The sequence below is a fragment of the Canis aureus genome, chromosome 30 (assembly GCF_053574225.1).
Source record: "Canis aureus isolate CA01 chromosome 30, VMU_Caureus_v.1.0, whole genome shotgun sequence".
Classification (NCBI taxonomy): domain Eukaryota; kingdom Metazoa; phylum Chordata; class Mammalia; order Carnivora; family Canidae; genus Canis; species Canis aureus.
The window spans coordinates 22,074,847-22,096,550 of record NC_135640.1 but is presented as its reverse complement, the minus strand read 5'-3'; the positions used below and the strand labels follow the sequence as shown (position 1 = coordinate 22,096,550).

At 33.6% G+C, this 21,704-nt stretch overlaps 1 protein-coding gene across 3 annotated transcripts in view; it reads right to left on the bottom strand.

Moving 5' to 3' along the window:
• Positions 1–21,704, bottom strand: part of NCAM2 (neural cell adhesion molecule 2) — a 515,691-nt gene that overhangs the window by 85,310 nt on the left and 408,677 nt on the right. For all 3 annotated transcript variants that reach the window (XM_077878867.1, XM_077878868.1, XM_077878866.1), the window contains 2 exons: positions 20,660–20,847; positions 15,598–15,694 (listed from right to left, as the gene is read on the bottom strand). In XM_077878867.1, the coding sequence (XP_077734993.1) occupies positions 15,598–15,694; positions 20,660–20,847 (285 nt within the window). The remainder of the gene's footprint in view (positions 1–15,597; positions 15,695–20,659; positions 20,848–21,704) is intronic.

Genomic DNA, 21,704 nt, shown 5'->3' with positions numbered 1-21,704 from the left:
TGAGCAGTACATATTTTTTTCTAGCCAGATAGTCTATTTTCAGATGGGCTGACTCTTACCCTGGTTTTTCATTTGTATTTATTTTTTGTTGATCTCTTCTTTCTGTTACCTGACTAAAAGGAAAAAAAAAAAAAAAAACATGCTTATGATTTGCAGCTCTAGGAACTTCCTAAATATTTTTTCTTTTACATTCTGGTTTTGTATGTTCAACCACTTCCTGACTACCAAATTATTCCATACTTATGTGTATATATATGCCATTGAGAAAAATAACTGGACTATACTCAACCCCTGGGAAATAGATGATGAATTAAACATTTCATTTTAACAGAATCTATGGATCCAAAGACTGGCCTTGCTACTTTTTTCAGTAGCAATCTTGGGCAAATCCCTTGTCTTTTCACCAGTATTTTTCTTTCTAAAATGGAGATTAGAATTAAAAATAGTATACAAAGGTACAGAACATATTCAGGTCTTAGATGCCTAAAACCAATATCTCTAATTCTTCCCTCCACTATCTCAATTGTTTTATAGTCACGTTCATCCTTGAGTCTGTCTCTTATATACATCACAATAAGTCACAAAATTATTTTCATCATTCCCACATCATAATTCTTGTGTTCTACTCTTCCTTCCTGTTTCCACTGTTAAGCCCAAGGCCTATTAGTTAAGTCCAATGCCATTAGTGGCTCTTGGTTTCCTTTCCTATTGGACATCCCACCAAATTTCAATGCATATGGCGTGTAAATGCAAAATCAATCTTTCTAAAGCACCACTCTAATTATGTCACTTCCCTGAGCAAGGTATTCAGAAGCTTCCTCCTCTTTATAATATCAAATTTAGACTTTTCAGTCTGGCTTCCAATACCCTGAATTATCGACCTCACTGGATCTATGCAAACAGAGGATTGTATTGTTGAAGACTATCCAATACAGTCCTATGTTTCCAATGGGGCTTGTGGGTATTGAATTCCATAAACAAAACTCCCATCGTTGTTAGCCTATTTTTCTAAACTACTTCCTAGCACCTTCCATCTCAATAATTAATGAATGCCACCCATCACTAAATGAATAGAACAACTGTACAAACATATGTTTCTTTCTTTATTCTTTCTTTTCACCTCTACTAGAACCAGCATAGAGCTAGATGAAGAGCCTGGAACTATATCATCGGAATCTATGGATCCAAAGACTGGCCTTGCTACTTTTTTTAATAGCAATCTTGGGCAAATCCTTTGTCTTTTCACCTGTTTCTTTCTAAAATGGAGATTAGAATAATACCCACTGCTAAGATTGCTATAAGGATCAAGTAATGCAGTACACAAAACAGAACCTGAGATAGACTAAGTAAATGTTAATCATTGCCATTTTGTTATCTCTCTTTGATAGCCACACCCTTTCTATTGTATTATTATGTATCCACAGCCATTGTCAATATTTTGGTTACATGGAAGGTAAGAGACAGAACACTGAGGTTCAGCTTAGAGACATGGACATTATATGATAGCAAAGAATGCCATGATGTAGGAGCAGGACAGAAACAATCTTCAGCAGATTGTTGTAGGAGTTGCTGTGTGACCCTGGGCAAATTAAATGCATTGACTATTAGTTTCCTCCTACACAAAAGGTAACAATGTGAACACTATAAATTGCTGTTGTGAGGATAAGTTGATGGACATAAACCACTGGAAATTCATAAATCCTATTTTCACTTATCCTTTCTTTAAAAAGGCTGTCAGTGTATAAATAATGTTGATAAACATTTTGATATTTATATATATGCTTAAAGCCACAGCTATAATGTAACAAATATAATAAACATTTTGATATGCATACATATGCCTTTAGCCAAAGTATAAAAGTGAAACTTCTAAAAAGTATGCTTTGGTGATTATTTTATCTTGTGAAAGGTACAAACACAATGGAAAAAGTTGCTTCTCTGACTTTAATACTGATAAAATAAAATAATGGAATTAAAAAAGAGCAACGAGGGGATCCCTGGGTGGCTCAGCGGTTGGCGCCTGCCTTTGGCCCAGGGTGCGATCCTGGAGTCCCGGGATCGAGTCCCCACATCAGGCTCCCTGCATGGAGCCTGCTTCTCCCTCTGCCTGTGTCTCTGATTCTCTCTCTCTCTATGTCTATCATGAATGAATAAATAAAATCTTTAAAAATAAATAAATAAAAAAGAGCAACTAGTAAGTGAAATGGAAGTACTTGTTACATGGAGTCTTATTTAAAACAACAAAGAGTACAACAATCAGATATATACATAGATGTGTGAAAACAGATTCAAAATAATACATCAAATATCATATTCCTCTTTCTAACAACAATAACAAAAGAATCCCAAAGTAAAGATACACTCTAAAAAGCAAAATTCTGAAAATATATGTCCAAAGATACTCATGTGAAGGGGAAGGTCGTGAGCTCATGAATATAATGTGAGTGCATAGGAAATCACGGATGAGTAAATGTTTTAGAAACATTTTTAAAAGGAGATGAATCATGGAATTACAAAATAATATTTCTTCAGGATTCAGGATAAGCTGAGATATGATGAAATGACAGCAACAACAAAGATTAGCTGTGGTGTGTGCATGTGTGTGTTTGCATGTATATGTGTTTCAACTGTTCAAACTATTCCTCGACTGCATCCACAATTCTCAGCAAATATAAAAAGACCTTAATATCAATAGGGAAAATAGAAGTCGTCAAGTAAGCTCACTCAAATTGTATTCAATGGCTTCTGAATGAACCTGTAACGGAAGGCTGCCTTCCTCTTTTTTTGAAGGGCAAGCCCTCCATTTCTTTAACATGTCTGTTCTCCAGGACACTGCATCGCCAGAGAGCTCTTCTCTTCCCTCTTCTTCTCTTTTTTGTTTTTACTTCTTTTTGCATCTTGCTACCATGAACTATAAATCTCACACGACAAACTGTCTTCACCCTACTTTCTTCTCAGGCCATAGACTCTTCTTTTGCTTTCCTGTCATGCTGTTCCAACAGGCTATCTCTGATTTCTGGCCTGGCATCTTTACTTTACTTTGGCAATTTGGTTTCCTGAAATGCTGGGGTGCCAGTGACAAAGGTAAGGCTGAGAATCACTGACTCAGCTCTTCCCCCCCAGATGAGGATGTGGTATTGCTAAACTTAGATCAGTTGGAAGAGTTCAGTATTTGTCAAACTTCTCTTAAGTGGAAGTACTCGATTGAATATTTGTCCAGAATGGTGCTTTAAATCTAGGTAATAGAAGTACCTTAGACATTTTCTGTTGACACATCACATCCATTTCTATCATCTAAGCTACTCCCCTTTATCATAAGAAATGGAAGGATAAAATTTTCATTTCCCAGACTCACTTGCTGGTATGGTTTGAAGTGCCACAAAAGCTCAGGATGAGATGCACAAGTAAGTGGTTTAGAATACTGAAGAGGAATGAACACTACTTCCACTTTTCGATGGAGGTGCATCTGAACAAGAGGACCTAACAATGTGAATGAAGACAGAAGCTGTACCCCCTACTCCAAGTCTATTCACACAGTTTCTGGTGCAGGGTGGCTGTGAAGTCAGCAGGGGGTAGCTTGGCAGTAGGACTTCCTGACCTCCGGTTGGTTAACAGTTGAAGACCTGACCTCTGAGCTTGTACTTTGCTAGATTATGACCTTGAAGCTGGAAGACTGGTGATTCTCTTATCTTCCCCTTTCTCTGCCTCTCCAATGATTTTATAACCACCCAACTCTCAATATGAAGTTCTTTTCTGCTTGGTTTGTTTCTCAGTCTCCAATGTGATAAAAGACACAAATATTAAAGGAATTGTCACATAAATTCGACCCTCCTGAATTTAGCAAGACCATGGAATATGCAGTATCATATTAATTGCATGCCCATGGGGAACTATGCTGAGATGGGTTCCATTGGCCTCTGCTCTGAGTGGCCACTTTATTTCCAATAAGATTTTGTATATATTTTTCCTATTTAAATTGTAAGCTTAATTTAACATAAGAGAAAATTTGCAACACATCTGAAACCTTATAAATTTCACAACCTATCCGTTTTTCTCCAATTGCAAATCCAAAGCATTAGTCTACCAATCTTTTCACAGCATTTGATCACACGTTTAAATTTTTCTTTGTACAAGTGATTATATTAACTCTGAATAATTGTTTTTCATTTTATTTGTTCCTATCCTGCTAAGTCCAACAATTAAACTGAAGTAACACAGGGATCTCTTTTTAATTACATCATTTTTACCTCTAATATTGTCCATTGAAATGCTCACTTACTCTTGAGATACCAGTGGAAATTATTACCTTCTATAATAGTCAAGTGTGGACCCTTCTCACAAGTCACTGACTCCTATGTCCCTTTTTAATTGGACAATTCAACTATGATCAATCAGCAAATTAAATAGAGTATACTAAATCCTTTATACCTTCAATAATTCATCTAAACTTACTATGAGCTAGGCAGTTTTCTATGTCTGGGGTAAAACTGAGACAGCAATCATTATCTTATGGTGGTTATATCGTAACTACATAGAAGAAATTATATATACAAATTATTTATTGTAAATATTGTGGTAAAAAATTAAGCAAGCAAGGGAGATGGTTGGGAGTATAGGGATGAGAATTGGGAGTGTTGGAGTTTTAAAAACAAAATAAGATGAAATCAGAGAGGGAGCCAAAGCATAAGAGACTCTGAACTATAGGAAATAAACAGAGTTCCTGGAGAGGAAAGGGGTGGGGAGATGGGTGATGGGTGTTAAGGAGGACATGTGATGTGTGATGTGTGATGAGCACTTGCTGTTATATGCAACTGATGAATCACTAAACTCTGCCTCTGAAACTAATAATACACTATACGTTAATTAACTGAATTTAAATAAAAGTTAAAAATTTAAAAAATTAAATTGAGTGGACAAGAATATCTTTGCTAAAAAAGGTAATATTTAACCAAGGACCTAAAGGAGAAAAAAATTCAACTCGAAAATGCTAGGAAGAGAAAATAGTAAGTACAAAAATTACATATGCCTTGGAGTTTTAAAGAAGGGGATGATATATGCGTAGGAGCATAACTAAGGTGGGAGAAAGGAGACAAAGGTCAGAGAAGCCAATGAAGACAGTGTAGGAAGAAACATTATGAAGCCTTTATAATCATGATGACTTCATCACTGGACAAAATGGTAAGCCACCAAAATGCTCTGAGCAGAAGAGACTTATGATTTTTGTTTGCTTGTTTTAGTTTTTAAAGAACTCTTCTTTATTTATTTATTTTTTAAATTTAGCCTATACTCTAGGGTGACATAGGCCAAAGCAGGAAGACCAGTTTAGGAATTTATGCAACTATCTATATTAAAAGCAAAAGTAAAGCAACCAACCAAACAAATAAAAACAACCAGAATGCAGAATTTGACATGAAAGCAATGAGACTCTTGAAATATTTTGCCAGCAGAATCAACAAGACTTGTCAAAGGGTTGGGCCTGAGTAAGTAAGTAGATTCAAGGATAACTGTGTGTTTCTTGGCCCAAACAAGTGGAAAGAGACAGTTGCCATTTACTGAGATGGAAAGAATGACAAAAGAAGATATGTAGGGGTGAATATAGGAGATTGGCTTTGGATATCTGGATATCTTAACATTTGCATTGCCTACAGAACACCTAAGTAGAGAGGGAATTAAGCAGTTGGATATAAAAATATAGCATTCAGGGAAAAGATCCAAGCTGAAGATGTATATTAGAGTTACAGGTGGAATACAAGGGGTATTTAAATCCATACAAATGGTGGTATTCTGTATTTGATTGTATATTGACTGTACTGATGCCAATATCATGGTTATAATATCGTACTACAAGTTTGCAAGATGTTACCATTGGCAGAAACTGGGTACAGGGTACATGGATCTCTGTATTATATCTTGCAATTATATGTGAATCTACAACTACCTCAAAATTAAAAAAAGATTAAAAGCAAAAAAATCCATATGAACTTAATGTATCAAGGATGAAAGTTTATATAAAAACAAAGAGATCCAAAAATGGAGTCCTAGTGAATTTTAAGAGGTCAGGGAGATTTATAACAACTAGCAAAAAATATCAAGTAGGGTCCAATGAGGAAGAAGGAAAACCAGAAAAGCATGGTGACATGCTAGCTAAGTTGGGGGCTGGAGAGATTATTCAAGGAGAAAGAAATGATCAACTGGGTAATATTCTGCTATTAGATCAAGAAGTATGAGGATTGAAAAATGGGCCACTGATTGAGCATGAGCAGCTCAATGGATAGCTTAATAATAGGTTTTATAGAGCAGTAGAGGTAAAAACCTGACTGGAAGATGTGTGCCAGAATAAGAGGAAAGTAATTAGGTACAGAAAATATAATCAATTCTTTTGTGAAGTTTATTTATTAAGGAAGAGTAAGAGGCAGAGAAATTATGTAGTGGCCAGAAGAATTTATAAGGTCAGGATGATTTTTTTAAAGATAAGAATTATTTTTCATTACAGAAATAAAAAGCTTACTTTTTTTCCCCACACTGATACCCTCCAGAACAAAAGAAAAGCAATCCATCTGCCTGTTATACACACACACACACACACACACATATACATACATAAAATATATATATATATGCATATAAAATATATATATGTTTATATATACACATTCTTTTTCTATCATCTCCCTTTCTTGAACAAAGGACATTACTTTAAGACGTTTGAGTTTACACTTAGAAATTTTAGGATATTTAGAGAAACATGGAAATTGGCAATTGCCACATACCGGTATCTAGGCCATGTTGAGATCAATGTCTACAATGCTACCAACAAAAAAGGATCATGCTGCTTTATAACTAAAAACTCCAAACTTCCCTTGCTATAAACATGAGGCAGGAGAATGCAAACATGCTAAAAGTTTCTAAGGACATGCATAATCTGACCATCTCGCTACTTTCCTGTTTGCGTCACCACCACTGATCCCCTCACATAATATGGCCTCCTGTCTCTCATTACTGTACAATCCATGCCATTCCACAGCATGGTACCTTTGATTCTTGCCATTTCTCCCTTTCTTTTCAATGGATCTGTTTCTAGTGTCTTTCAGACTTAACTCAGAAATTGATACCTGTTTGAAACCTTCCCCAAGAATTCTAAACAGAATTCCATTTTGCATTCCTAAATATTTCACCTACATTTCTATCATCACCCTTTTATTTTGTACTCTTACTTCAATGTAAAGAGTGGGGGCCATATATTACTCATCTTCTGATTCTCAAGATCTAACACAGTACCTGGCACTTATTAGAAATTCATTATACAGGTTTTGAGTGAGTGAACTAAGAAATGATTAAAAATTGATGCAAGCATGGGCTCCTTAAAAATAATATCTAGCTATTCTAATTTCCTTTTTTCAGAGGAGCAGGGGAATTACAAAATAAAGTTGATTAAGCCATAAATAATTTCTGACGACACACAAAAATTTGCCTCATAGTTTTTTTAAAAAAAAGAGCAAGATGTAGATTTTTCCAGGCTAGATAATAAAACTGATCATGTAAAAGAAACCTGACTTTATATTCAGCTGAAGAAAGTGTGTTTCTAAATGAACAAACTTGAATCTGCTTTCAAGCTTTATATATAATAAAGGTCCAGAAAAAATATGATTCAGATATAAGGACAAGTAGACTGACTATAATTCCATAAATACAGAATTCTGTTCAATTGATTCAGGTTAGCATATAAGCAGGTTTCTAGTCTCAAAAATGACTTGATAGACTTCTCAATGACTTAGGTGAAAATAGAGATGACCACACTTGATATTTTTGAATTAAGTCAATCCTGGAAAGAGGGCTAAAACATGGAATTTGACAGGGTCTCAGTAGGCTAAAAAGGTGAGCCCAAATGGACAAGATGAGATTTAATAGGGTTAAGTACAGGGTCCTGACTGAGGTTAAAATAAAAATCAATTGTGAAGTACAGCACAGGAGAACTCACTTAAGAGCAGTTTGTGTGAAAAAGATGTAGGAACAAAAGGAAAAATGTGGCAAAATCAAATGAAATTTTGTATCCTTTAATAGAAAAGTAATGACCTCCATATAAGTGAGGTCATTATCACATTATCCAGTTTTACTATGCATTGGTCTACAGTGTCTAGATCTATGTATTTTTTTTCTAGATCTACGTGTTATATCTAAAGAGATATTTAACAAACTGACTTTTACCCAAAGTAATCAATATGAACAACAACTTGGCCATAATAGTAGCTAGCTAATACTTATTGAGTACATGCCCTGTGCTGGTGCTTTGAATTCATTTTTTCACTTAACTTTCACACAATTCTGATCAGGTGGATCCTGGAATGGCTTCTGTGGAGCACTGAAACCCCCTTCAGGACAGAAGCACCCATTCCCCAATGTGTGATATGTTGCCTAACAGCTTACAGCAGAGTCCTTCCCCTAAAAGTGCACAGGAAAAGGTGACTTTATCATAAAAGCACATCACTAATGAAGCAAATGGGAGCTCATTATATTAAGCACTGGGTGTTATTCTGTATGTTGGTAAATTGAACACCAATAAAAAATAAATTTATTAAAAAAAAGAAACAGAAGAGAAGAAGGGGTTACAAAAAAATTCACTATAAAATATATTAACTGACAAAATAAGAAAAAGTTTACAGTTAAGAGTTAAAGATGAAATGAATTAAGAATACTAAAATTATTAATGGAATCATTTGATAATGTTCAAAAGTTAGATTAGGGACGCCTGGGTGGCTCAGTAGTTAAGCACCTGCCTTCAGCTCGAGGAGTGATCCTAGAGTCCCAGGATCGAGTACGATGTTGGGCTTCCCTGCATGGAGCCTGCTTCTCCCTCAGCTTGTGTCTCTGCTTCTCTCTCTCTCTGTGTCTTTCATGAATAAATAAATAAAATATTTTTTAAAAAAGAAGTCTTTAAAAAGGGGGTGCCTGGGTGGCTTAGTGGTTGAGCATCTGCCTTTGGCTCGGGTTGTGATCTCAGGGTCCTGGGATCAAGTCCCACGTTGGGCTCTTAGTGGGGAGCCTGCGTTTCCCTCTGCCTATGTCTCTGCTATTCCCTGAGTCTCTCATGAGTAAATAAAAAAATAAATCCTAAAAAAAACCCACCTCTCTGTCTCTCTCTTCATTTTTTAAGATCGATTTATTTATTTATTTATTTATTTATTTATTTATTTATTTATTTATTTATTATAGACACACACACAGAGAGAGAGAGAGAGAGGCAGAGACACAGGCAGAGGGAGAAGCAGGCTCCATGCCGGGAGCCTGACGCGGGACTCGATCCCAGGACCCCAGGATCACCCTGGGCCAAAGGTAGGTGCCAAACCACTGAGCCACTCAGGGATCTCCTCTCTCTCTTCATCTAATTGCATTTGTATCTGATATTTTAGTAAAAAGTTAATATAACAAAATTGTTATCAAACACATATGGAAATACTTGATATTTCCCATTAATTGTAGTTTTCCAAAGACAGGATATGAATCAAAGAGAACTGAAACAATCCTTGCTCCTAAATATGAAGCCAGGGCCTGATAGGAAGATCTTGTTCAAGTTTTTTCTGATTTAATCTAAGCACAGCTAAATAAATTTTATTTTAAAAAATCATTTGACAAATGGATATAAGTTCCTTGATATTAATTGTGAGACTGTAAAAACAAAAATGAAATTAAAATTAGTACTTGGCCCCTTAAGATCACATGTAGGAAACATGACCAGAAAAAAAAAAACCAAAATGTTGTTTTCTCACTGATCCTTTAATCATTGGAGACCTCGGACTAGCCAGTATTTTATCCTACTTACTATTTAAATCATCATCAGAATAGGTATAACAATAATTATAATTATTATTATAAATTGTGTTTTTTACATATTTTCTCTAATTTCTGAATGTATCTTTCTTCTGTAAAATATGTATAAATAGTATCTCATGTACTTCCATGAGGTACTTTGAGAATTATATTGATGACTACTCAAGATTCAACTTAGTTAATCACTCCTATGCATCTTCTTGCTAGAACTTTATCAAGCTGTTCTTTCCCAGCAAAGATAAAGGAAAATGAAGTTGGAAGCACATGGGTAAAATATCCAGCACATGAATATAATGGTGTCTATATGCCAATTTCGATACCCTATTATACCATACACTTCGATATCCTACTAAGTCTATGCCTTGATTGTTAAGAACAGTATTATCATCATATCTATTAAGATATTTTTGAAAAGTGTCTAAATTTTATTTCGAATAACATCTATTTTAGAATAAAATTCTATATTTTAGAATAAAAATTATACCTCCATATTTGAAACACCACGTGTCTGTGAATCAATGAATTATTTAATATGCAAACATTCTTTTCAGTATTTTAAAACTATAAGATCATATATGAAGCTATGTATGTACACACAAAAGATTGGATTTTTTTTTAATTTTTTTGTTTAATTTCGGATTTTTTAAAAATCAAGAATGCTACCTATATTCACAAGTTATGTTGCTTTTTTAAGGTAGAGTGTATGCCCAGTGTGGACTCCAATGCAAGGCTTGGACTTGAAACTCATAACCCCAAGATCAAGACCTGAGCTGACTTCAAGAGTCAGACACCAACTGAGCCACCGAGGTGCCCTTACTTCTTTTTTAAAAATATAATTTCATGTTTATAGACAATGTACAAGAATAGTGTGTAGAACCTATCTTTTTTAATCTGAGCCATTTAAAATAAATTGATATGGTGCTAACTTTAGTATTTACTATAACAAAACACTCTCCTACATAAGCTCTATAAAACAAATTACTATCTAATCCAAAGACTGCAATCAAATTTCACCTATCATCCCAGTAATGTCCTTTATAACAAAAGATACAGGCATGGCATTTATTTGTTATTTATCTTTACTGTCCTTTAATACAGAAAGTTCCTTAATCATTCCTTTGTGTGGCTTTGACACTTCGAAGGCTGGTTATTTTGTAGATAGTACCTCAATTTGGGTTTGTATTCTATTTCCTCATACTAGATTCTGGTTATGCATTTCTGGCAGGAATATTACAATTGTTATTCTGTGTTCTTGCTGCCTATTTCTGACAGTGCCCAAGTTTAATTTTCTCATTACTGGTGATGCTAATTTTGATCACTTAATTAAAGTGGGATTTGGTAGGTTTACAAATGTAATGTTGCTATTTTTCCTTTGTAATTAAAAAATAATTTGAAGATAGGCACTTTAAAAGTATTTCCGTTTATTTTTTGGTCATCTAGCTCGCTATTTTTTTTTCAATATACACCTGCATTAGCAACCATTGATGCCCCTCAGGTGAATTCATTTGTATGGTGGCATTTGTTAGAAATGCTTGATTGGGGCAGCCCCGGTGACCCAGCGGTTTAGCGCCTGCCTTTGGCCCAGGGCGCGATCCTGGAGACCCGGGATCGAATCCCACGTCGGGCTCCCAGTGCATGGAGCCTGCTTCTCCCTCTTCCTGTGTGTCCCTGCCTCTCTCTGTGTCTCTCATGCATAAATGAATGGAATCTTAAAAAAAAAAAAAAGAAGAAGAAGAAAATGCTTGATGGGGGAACCTGGGTGGCTCAGTTGGTTAACTGTCTGCCTTCAGCTCAGGTCATGATCCCAGGGTCCAGGTATTGAGCTCCAGTCCAGGGACTGGGCTCCCTAGCTCAGCGAGTAGTCATCTTCTTCTGACACTCCCTACTCAAGTTCTCTCTTGCTATTTCTGTCTCTCTCTAGAGAGAGATAAGATAAATAAAATCTTAAACAACAACAACAACAACAAAAAAAAAACAAAAAAACAGTTGATGTTTGTTTTCGACATGTCTTTATTCTTTTTTAAATTTCTTTCCTCCTGGCACAACACATTGTTCCAGGCTTATCTTGTACTCTCTTTGTCCCACTCCTAGAATCAGCCATTGTACAAGAAATCTTGGTTATTTTTAGTGAAAAACAGTATTTAGAAACCAAGATGTGGTTGCCAGAGACATGTAGTGCTTTGCTGTGTGGAAGCTCCCAAGTTCTCCCAGTGGATGGAGCTAGCTCAGCGATATATATATATATATTTTAATTTTAAGTTTTTATTTCAATTTTAGTTAGTTACCACATATGGTAAAATTGGTTTCAGGTGTAGAATTTAGTGATTCATCACTTACACATACAGAAATTGTTTTCTAAGTAAGATTCCTGACAAAAAGAAGTTCCTTGTAGACATGGCTGAGTAAACACACACACACTCCTTTACTTCTTTTCTCCTTTCTATATCTAGCTACATACATTAAAACCTGATTTCACATCAATAACTCCAATACCCAACCATTACCCTAGGGTCATTCTAATTTGTGTGTCTGTATGCAATTACTGATGTTACTCATAGGCTTGTAGAAATGAATCACCCATCACTGCTCCCACCACTTTATTTGGGCCTCTCCTTACACTGATTAGATTCCAACACTCCTCTCTGAGTTGCTCTTTCTGTCTTGGCACATGCAAATCCTTCTCACTTGCCTAGACTCCAACACCCACACTAGACCACTGGACCCCTCATTAGTCTTTTAACTCTGCTGAGAGTCAGACATCCTATGCTGGGCTGCTTCGCTCCAACCTGCATACAGATGTCTACTTGCTCAGATGTAAGACTTCATTATAAAGGAGGTAAAAAAAAAAAAAGGAAGAAAAGAAAAACGGAAAAGAAAAAGGAAACAAAGATTTTTGAAACAAAGGGAATTTAAAAGGTAGCTTTTTGCTGTATTTTTCACTGAATAGATAGCACATCATTTCATGTTTAATTGTCACTGTTTTAATTTATTGACATTTTGAATCAAAGTAATCTGTTATAAAGTACCATATGCCAAATGATCTGGACCTTTTACTAGGTCAGATAAACTAATGAGATATTGAGCTGTGATACTTACATCTATTTTGAAATATTTAAATTTCTACATAACATTTCTCTTACATTTTATTTAAAATCATATTGCACTTTCATTTTTCAAATTCTTCATTAATTTTGTAAGCATTAAATAAAAAGGTCCATCAAATGAATAATGTTTATAAATGCTGATGTTTAAATGTATGTTTCCCCTCTAAGTCTGTGGGTCTAATTCATTTTTATATCTCTGCTACAATTTCAGTCGAATCTATCTCTTTCTTTTTTTTTTTTTTAAGATTTTATTTATTTATTCATGCGAGACACAGAGAGAGAGAGAGGAGAAACACAGGCAGAGGGAGAAGCAGGCTCCAATGTGGGACTTGATCCTGGGACTCCAGGATCACGCCCTGGGCCAAAGGCAGGCACTAAACTGCTGAACCACCCAGGGATCCCCCGAATCTCTCTCTCTCTTTTTTTTTTTTTAATTTTTATTTATTTATGATAGTCACGCAGAGAGAGAGAGAGAGAGAGAGAGAGAGAGAGAGGCAGAGACACAGGCAGAGGCAGAAGCAGGCTCCATGCAGGGAGCCCGACGTGGGATTCGATCCCGGGTCTCCAGGATCGCGCCCTGGGCCAAAGGCAGGCGCCAAACCGCTGCGCCACCCAGGGATCCCCCCGAATCTATCTCTTTCTGAAACAAATATTCAGTATGTATTTGTCACAAAATTTTGAAATATTAGGAAAGTTGCATATTTAAGAAATATTTCCAATAACATTTTAGTTCTTCGCTTGAGTGAACATATTCTATTTTTTTTTTTTTTATGGTTAGGCTGAGGGAAACTCATTAAGTTAATATCTTAATTAGAAGGATACATATCAAATATATTTTTCAATAAAAAATGTTACCATAAGAAATGTGAGATATGAAAATGTACAGGCATTAAATATTTCTTGAGAATTTAATAAGATATTAAAATCTCATGAATATAATGTTCTATTTTTCATTTTTCTGGAATTACAAGCACTTAAAAATTTAAAAAACATATCTTGTCATTAATAAGTTTACCTAATAGATCCAAACCTATATGATTTGTAAGAAAACAATGTAAAATGGTATATCAATGTTAATTAATTGTATATACATATATTGATCACATTTATAGCTATATTTATAAAAAAGTTCATACTAACTACAAGAAAATTTGCTTAATTTTAGAGGCTTGGAATTAATGTAAGGAGTAAATGCTTCTGATCAGTACAGATGATGCTCACTTCAATTCATTATCAGTGAATTTTGATATGACTTAGCACATTTAATTTTCCTACAATTAATGCTTGTGTAATGGTTTATTCATATATCTAAATGTTGATAGTCTATTTCCTATGATTTTCATTGAGATCAATTTTCTAATGATGTCACGGTAGGCAATAAATACTTGTTTATTTCCTTTCTTCCTTAATCCTTTTCTCCCTCTTTTCTCCCTAAATTAAATTCCCTTTCATCTCAATATTTTCCTTACCCCCCTTCTTCCCTAAAGCACTTCACACAATCCCTTCTCTCCCTTCTCCTTCGTGTAGAAAAACCCGAATTGGAGATAAGCAGATTTCAGTCACATAATAATTTTAGTATTACTTGCTTTGTAAACTTTTAAATTTCTCGTTTGGTCTTTCAAACTAATGATGTGACTTTACATATCAATAGAAGGAAACATATTTCTTAATCAAGTTAATAATTATATACTAGAACACTAATAAAACATTCTAAAAATTTTCATGGAAGCTACTTATTCTATTAAAACAAAACATTACAATAATTTTCTGATATTTCTCTAACTAGCCCTAAAGACAATAAATCATGTTTTTGTATCTTCTGAGCTATGTAAATATACTGCTATGTATATTTTCAGACTTCCAGTCTTGTAAAACATAATGCAAATTCTATAAATATATATGTGTGCCTTATATATAACTTATTTATATAAATAAAAACATAACTAGTTTCTAGTTAAAATAAGTTGTATCTACAAGTTATGATCTCTATATCTTTAAACTCTTGAGGAAGAACTAGAATGTTTTCATGCACAAAATGCAATAGTTTTCAGTGAATGTTATGTAAGCTCCAAATTTTCTTGAAAATAAGATTATTTGTACTTTCAAGTTTAAGATTTTAAAATAGATTAATTTTAGTGTATTTTCTCTCAAGAGGTCTTTTAAATTTTTTGATAGGATTCTTACTTAACATAAAATATAATTTGCTTTCTTTTTTTTTTAATTTTTAATTTATTATTTATAATAGTCACAGAGAGAGAGAGAGAGAGGCAGAGACACAGGCAGAGGGAGAAGCAGGCTCCATGCACCGGGAGCTGGACGTGGGATTCGATGCCGGGTCTCCAGGATCGCGCCCTGGGCCAAAGGCAGGCGCCAAATCCCTGCGCCACCCAGGGATCCCTATAATTTGCTTTCTTAAGATATATCTTTCCTATTTCTTTCGTAGATAGCTCACTTGTAAAGTTGGGGGATTAGAATCAGGGTTTAAAATCAATCTTGATTTGTAAAAGTGTTCTAAGTCCTCACTATCTGTCAGATGCAACTATTCCTAATTTTTAAGCACTGGCCCATTCATCCTAATTATAACATGTATTATGACCTAAAAAAATGTAAAGCTATTTGCTTATAAAAATATTTTATGAGATCTCAGAAATTATTGTGCTATACTTACCAGCCAAAGCAAGAATATATTCTTGAAATCTTGTTCCTATACGGTTAGTGGCTGTGCAATTATATCGTCCAAAGTCATTGTCAGATGTAGGTGCTATCTAAAATATTAATAATAATAAAAGTTTAACAATTTTGAAACAGTATCATGGCAGTATTAAAATAGACTCTAATATGACTACCAACTTCACACATGTTCAATTATTCACAATGCCTTGCCATAACTCCTTTTTTCTGTATTTAGTAAGCATCACAACCTTTTAAGATGTAAGAAATGGACCCATATTTCCACAGGACTAGATGAAACATAGGTTAACCAATAATTTAGTCAGTAGACAATGCCACAATTTGATTACATCTATTCAAAAGAAAAAATCATTAGATATTTATGCATGTAAACCTCTGAAAGTAGAACACAGTTTGAAAAAAATATATATTCTGCAACTGCTGCCGACATGAACTTGAAAACAGAACACTATACCAAAAGCAATGTTAATTAACCCTCTGGTTTTTTTGTTTTGTTTTTGTTTTGTTTTTAGCATGAAGTCAAGCAGATTTAAAGTTCAAGAAAGCCAGGAAATGCATCAGTTTTCTTTCCCTCTCATGACTTTATTGATTGTGAAATATTAATGAAGGATGAAGACTCATTCTAAAATCAATCAATCAATCAATCAATCAATCTTTCCAGGAAGGTATTTTGGAAGAAAATGTCACCCTTGTGTAGCAATCCTTGCAGACAGGCACATTATATGGATAGCTAATAACAGTATCTTGCCTCCATTTCTGTTCAATTTGTATCATTCTCTTTCAGTTTAGGTGGAAAATAGCTGACCTCAGTCCTCACACATTTGAAATCCATAATTAAGTTAACCTTCCAGGAATCTATTGCTGAACATTGTGACCAACCCTGTAATTCAAATGTACCGAAATTTTGAAGTATCAATTCAGAAAAGAGATCTGATGATAGTAATAGATATAATTTTCAATCCCAGTAACTGTTATTAAGAGAGAATATGCTTACAACAAGAGTTGCTGTTAATTTCAACTCTATCCCAAAAGGGGGAAAATGATTTTGTGGTAATGGGAGGCTATTAACTAAAAGTGTAATTTTGAGGTCCATTGAAGATGGTGATTCTGAAAAAAGTACAAAAAAGCTGTGTCATTCATTCTCTGGTTAGCTGTCTATCTAGGAATAGATCATAAGTTTTAAGGATTAGAAGCTTTAATCATTCTTATGTAAGTACTCCTGAGTGATTAAAACATTCATTTTTCTTACATTCAGCTTTTAATATACCAGGCTAATTTAACTTGAAAATAACTTTATTAGAGAGAAAGGAATCTGCCAAAAATTTTTCTACAATTTACAGGCATAGGGGGGTTATTTGTATAGTCCACAGGGAATAATGTATGCTGTACTGATAAAATGTAGACAGGATGGCCATGACAGAGAATCAGGAATATTGTGCAGCCCCTCAGTATTAAAAAAGTAATTCAAATATAGCTAGTTTAATTGGAACAACTTTTAAAAGGCTCAATTCAGGGTTTTTTCATTTGATTGTTTTGTCTTCTGTTCCCAGGAGTTCACTAATCAAAAGATAAAAGTTTTACAGTTTTATCTGAAATAACTTCTTTATCATGTATGATTAACAAATACATAAAACACCTCTAATAGCACAGAGTATTAAAAAAAAAAAAACAAGCCCAAAGGCCTAGATATAATTTGATCAAATCATGTGCTCTGCAGCCTATCTGATGTGTTCTAGGAAAACAGTATGAATGCAACGCCCAATAGTGGCTTTACACCCAATCCCAGCACAATTAAATGATAGTTAATTTTGTCAAAAATGAAATATTATACAACAAACATATAAGGCATTAATTTAAACATATTTAAATGTTTAAAATATATCAGTTATTGCTGATATTTATCCAGGAAGTGGTAGGAATATCTACATATGGTTCAATTTTTTCACACTTTAATATTCAGTTAACAATTCAAGTTTACCTAAGATACTGGGCTTTCATAGTATATAATAAATCAGATATAGTTTGATATAGTTTTTAACATCAAAATATGAGCTGGGAGTACAGTGTTAATAAAGGAGCTCACTGTTCTTTCTCCTAAATCTGCAAAAATTTGATTTCCTCTTTCTTTGTGTTCCATGGTGAGAAAATCACATATTTAATAGTTAGCATTTTACTTAGGGCAAAGAACAGCAATACAAATGATCAAAAGCACAATATTATTCCAATCAACCTATTACAAAGTTCCTACAACAAATTTTTTCCCATATATTAAAATGTTGACTTATTACCTCAGAAAGTGCTCAGGGAAAAAAAATGGATGACCTTTACAGATAGATGATTTTATTGACACTAATCCAAAGATTTATAGATTACTTTTTATGTTTAAGAATTCATAAATTTGAAAGACTTAATATATATATTTACTCAATGAAAAACTTTAAAAAATCAATTCAAGAAATCTGTTATTGATCAACTTGTTATCAGTTGCAAATTTAATATTGTATTAAATGTATAAAATATTCTTAAGAATTACCAGTTACGTGACTATTATGAGTACTAACAAAAAATAACACTGTACTATCCTAAGCAACGATGTATGCTATTAATTCAAATTAGTAATGCTTATCTTTGCTTTTTCATTTTTGTAGTTATTATTTTGTTTTTAAGTTGTATTAGCTACCCTCTAGTTATTTATTCAAGATTTTAATTTTGTTTTAAAAAATAGTATATACATAAAAGTATATGTTCAAGGTCAATGCTTTAATCAACAGATCATGTGGTACGTATAAACAAAAATTGCTTCGTTTTCACTTTTGGGTGGGGAGGAATGCTATTTAAGCAGAAAAGTAAATAAAATGAGAGCTTTATATGAATACAATTTTTAAATATAAAAAACTTAAAATATTTAAATGTCAGATTTATAACATGTTGCTTGACATTGACTATGAAGAATTATGAGCTATCCTAGAAACTGAAAGTGGTAAAATGAACCAAAAGCAGAAATCACAGATTAGTCTGCTATTTAAACATGAACTTATACTGATCTGCTATGGAATAAATTGTGTCACCCAACAAAAGTCATATGTTGAAATCCTAACCGCTTAAGGTTATTTGGAAATATGGTCTTTAAAGGAAGTAACTGAGGTTAAAAGAAATCATAAAAATGGGCCCTGATGTCCTTATAAGATAACAAGACACCAGACCTCTCTCTTTACGTGCACAGAGGGAAGGCCATGTGAGTACATGGTTAGAAGGCATATCTACAACCCAAGGACAGGAGTTTCACCAAAAGCCAATCCTCTGGCATCTTTATCTGGACTTCTAGCCTACAGAAATATGCAGGAGGGAGAAAGTTATTTTGTTTAAGCTACCCCACCTGTGGTATTCATTACAGCAGCCTAAACACAATAACACAGTGTCCAGAACTAAAGTTAAACCTAACCTGTTTTTAAATTTGGGTGAGTTAAATCTACCCAAATGTCTGTAAAATTGACCTTTGTGTCAACTCACCCAGTTAATTTTAATAAAGTTACAAAGAAGCCAATTTAAATCAAAACAGATATAGACACCACCCACCCCAAGGTGTCTAAATCCTCTGGGATGGGTGGTGTGCACAGATGTTTGTCTTACTAATATTTTATAATATGTGTATTTGTTGGGCATATATATAAGTGATAGTCAAAGCCTCTCTTCCCTAGGCCTCGAATATCGAATGTAAAACAATAGCTCTTTTTACAGTCTAGCCTTTTATCTTTTTGGCTATATTAATAAATAAATAAAATGCAAAATTAAAAAAAAAGAAACAGATTAAGCAATTGCCTAATTAGCAAAGAGTCAGTTACCCAAATATTTGGGGGAAGTGCTAGCTAATTCCTTCCATTAACCAACATTTTATGAAGTCCTATTACCAGATAAAAGAGTTAATGTGGCACCAATTAGAATACCTTTAAGTTAATGAATTAGGAGTATCAGATGTTATTTTAAAACATGCATATATAAAATGTCTATAAATTGAATCACAAGGAAAAACACAGTATCCTTTTAGTGAAACAAAACACAGTATACTTTCAGTGAAAGAAGGCTATCCAAGGAAGATTCCAATTGTACCGAAAGCATGATAAATTAGAAGGGTTCATGATTGTGACCATGGACACACAAACTTTGTGAATTGCCACACACACACACACAATCTACAATTAATAAATAAAAGGCATTGTATTCGAACAGAATTTAAATGCCAGGCACTTGACAGCATAAAGACAATTATCTAAAAAAACAAACAAACAAACAAACAAAAGACAATTATCTACAATCTTAATTTAAATGTAAATATAAAATAATATAATATAAAATGAAGTGAGGGGTGCCTGGGTGGTTCAGTCGGTGAAGCACCTGCTTTCAGCTAAAGTCATGATCCCAGGTCCTGGGATCGAGGCTCACATCAGGGCTCCCTACTCAGGGGGAGGCTGCCCTTCTCTCTCTCTCTTTCTCTCTCTCTCTCTCCCTCCCCATCATTCATTCTCCCTCTCAAATAAATAAACAAAATCTTTAAAAAATTAAAAAAATAAGGCACTGAAAAAGTAAATCTGGTTTATTTAGAAAGTTCTAAGTATGTACCCAGCAAGAAGTTACATATGCCAGTCTTAGAAGGCATGGTCTCAGAATCAATAGCTAGTATCAACACTGAAATTGAACTATTGGCCCTTAATAAATGACGAATTACTCATTCTCTCACCCTATTTTGTCCTGATATAATTTTTTTTCCAAAAATAAATTTATGATAAATAATGGCTTTTGCTATACACTCATATTTCTATATAAGTAAATAGTGAGATATTAATCATTAATGGGCCATGGTCCAAACACATAAAATTTCCCTTTTAAGTAAATACACAAGAAAGATATCTAATGAGATTTGTATGTGTATAGATATTATATATTTGTTATATAAATATATTTATATTAACATATTTATATATATTCTAAAATAGCAGATAACTCCTAAAATAATACAACTTATTCATATGTACAAGACTTACCTCTAATATCATCTTTCTCCCTGCACTGTATGTCTTTAAATTAGTGGTGTTTTTAGCTGGCAGGACTAATTTCTCTCTTCTCCAATGGACTGATGCTGGTGGATTAGATTTCACATCACAGCTTATATTGATAGGGTTTCCTTCCCAAGAGTAATAAATTGTTTGGTTTGATATAAACTTGGGAGCATCTGTAAAGCAAAATAACATAACATTTATAGACCTTTTCTTTAAGATAATCACTTAATTAGTATAAACAATAGTAATTACTACTTGACTACAAAAAGAAGCTGCAACAATTCTAATTTCATATATTTATTAATACACGACATTGGAATTCATGATAATATGTCATTTGACTGTCTCATCAAATAATTTTAAAATTAATATAGAAATATTCAAAGTTGGCCAATTGTTAAAATATGAAACATTAGTGCCCAGACAAAAAATTATCAATCCAGTTAATTAATGGCTATCTATATATGTGAAATCTGTTTGTGAAACAAACCTCATTATAAAGTGTAAGTTCAGGATAACAAAATCAGTGGTCTTGTGTCATTTTTAAATATTGTCTTACTCATATAATTTCTTCTTTCAGATATTTTGAAACAGATATAAAATCTAATTTTAAATGTTAATATCACAATTAAGAAATAGTTTTTTCCTGAAATATCATTTCCAGTTTTAATTAAACCAGAAATGATTTAATTTAATCCACAAAGTTGATTTGAAAATTAATCAATCCCTATGAAGCTCTGTCAATTCTCAGGATCCTACGTCAGACCTCTATATAAAAATAGTTTAAGAGAAAAATACAATATTATTATATTATTTTATTGAAATAACCTAATTGTGAAGACACACAAATGTAGTTTTTAGTCCTGTTCCAATCTAGAACTATGATGTAGCACAAATGCCAATCAATTATAACTTCTTCTAGTCTCAATATTTTGGCTATATTATTATTTGAAAGAATTCACCTTTAAAATTTTTGCATAAAAGCAAAATCCTATATTAAGCGGTAGATAAAATGTTGCTGGTATTTATA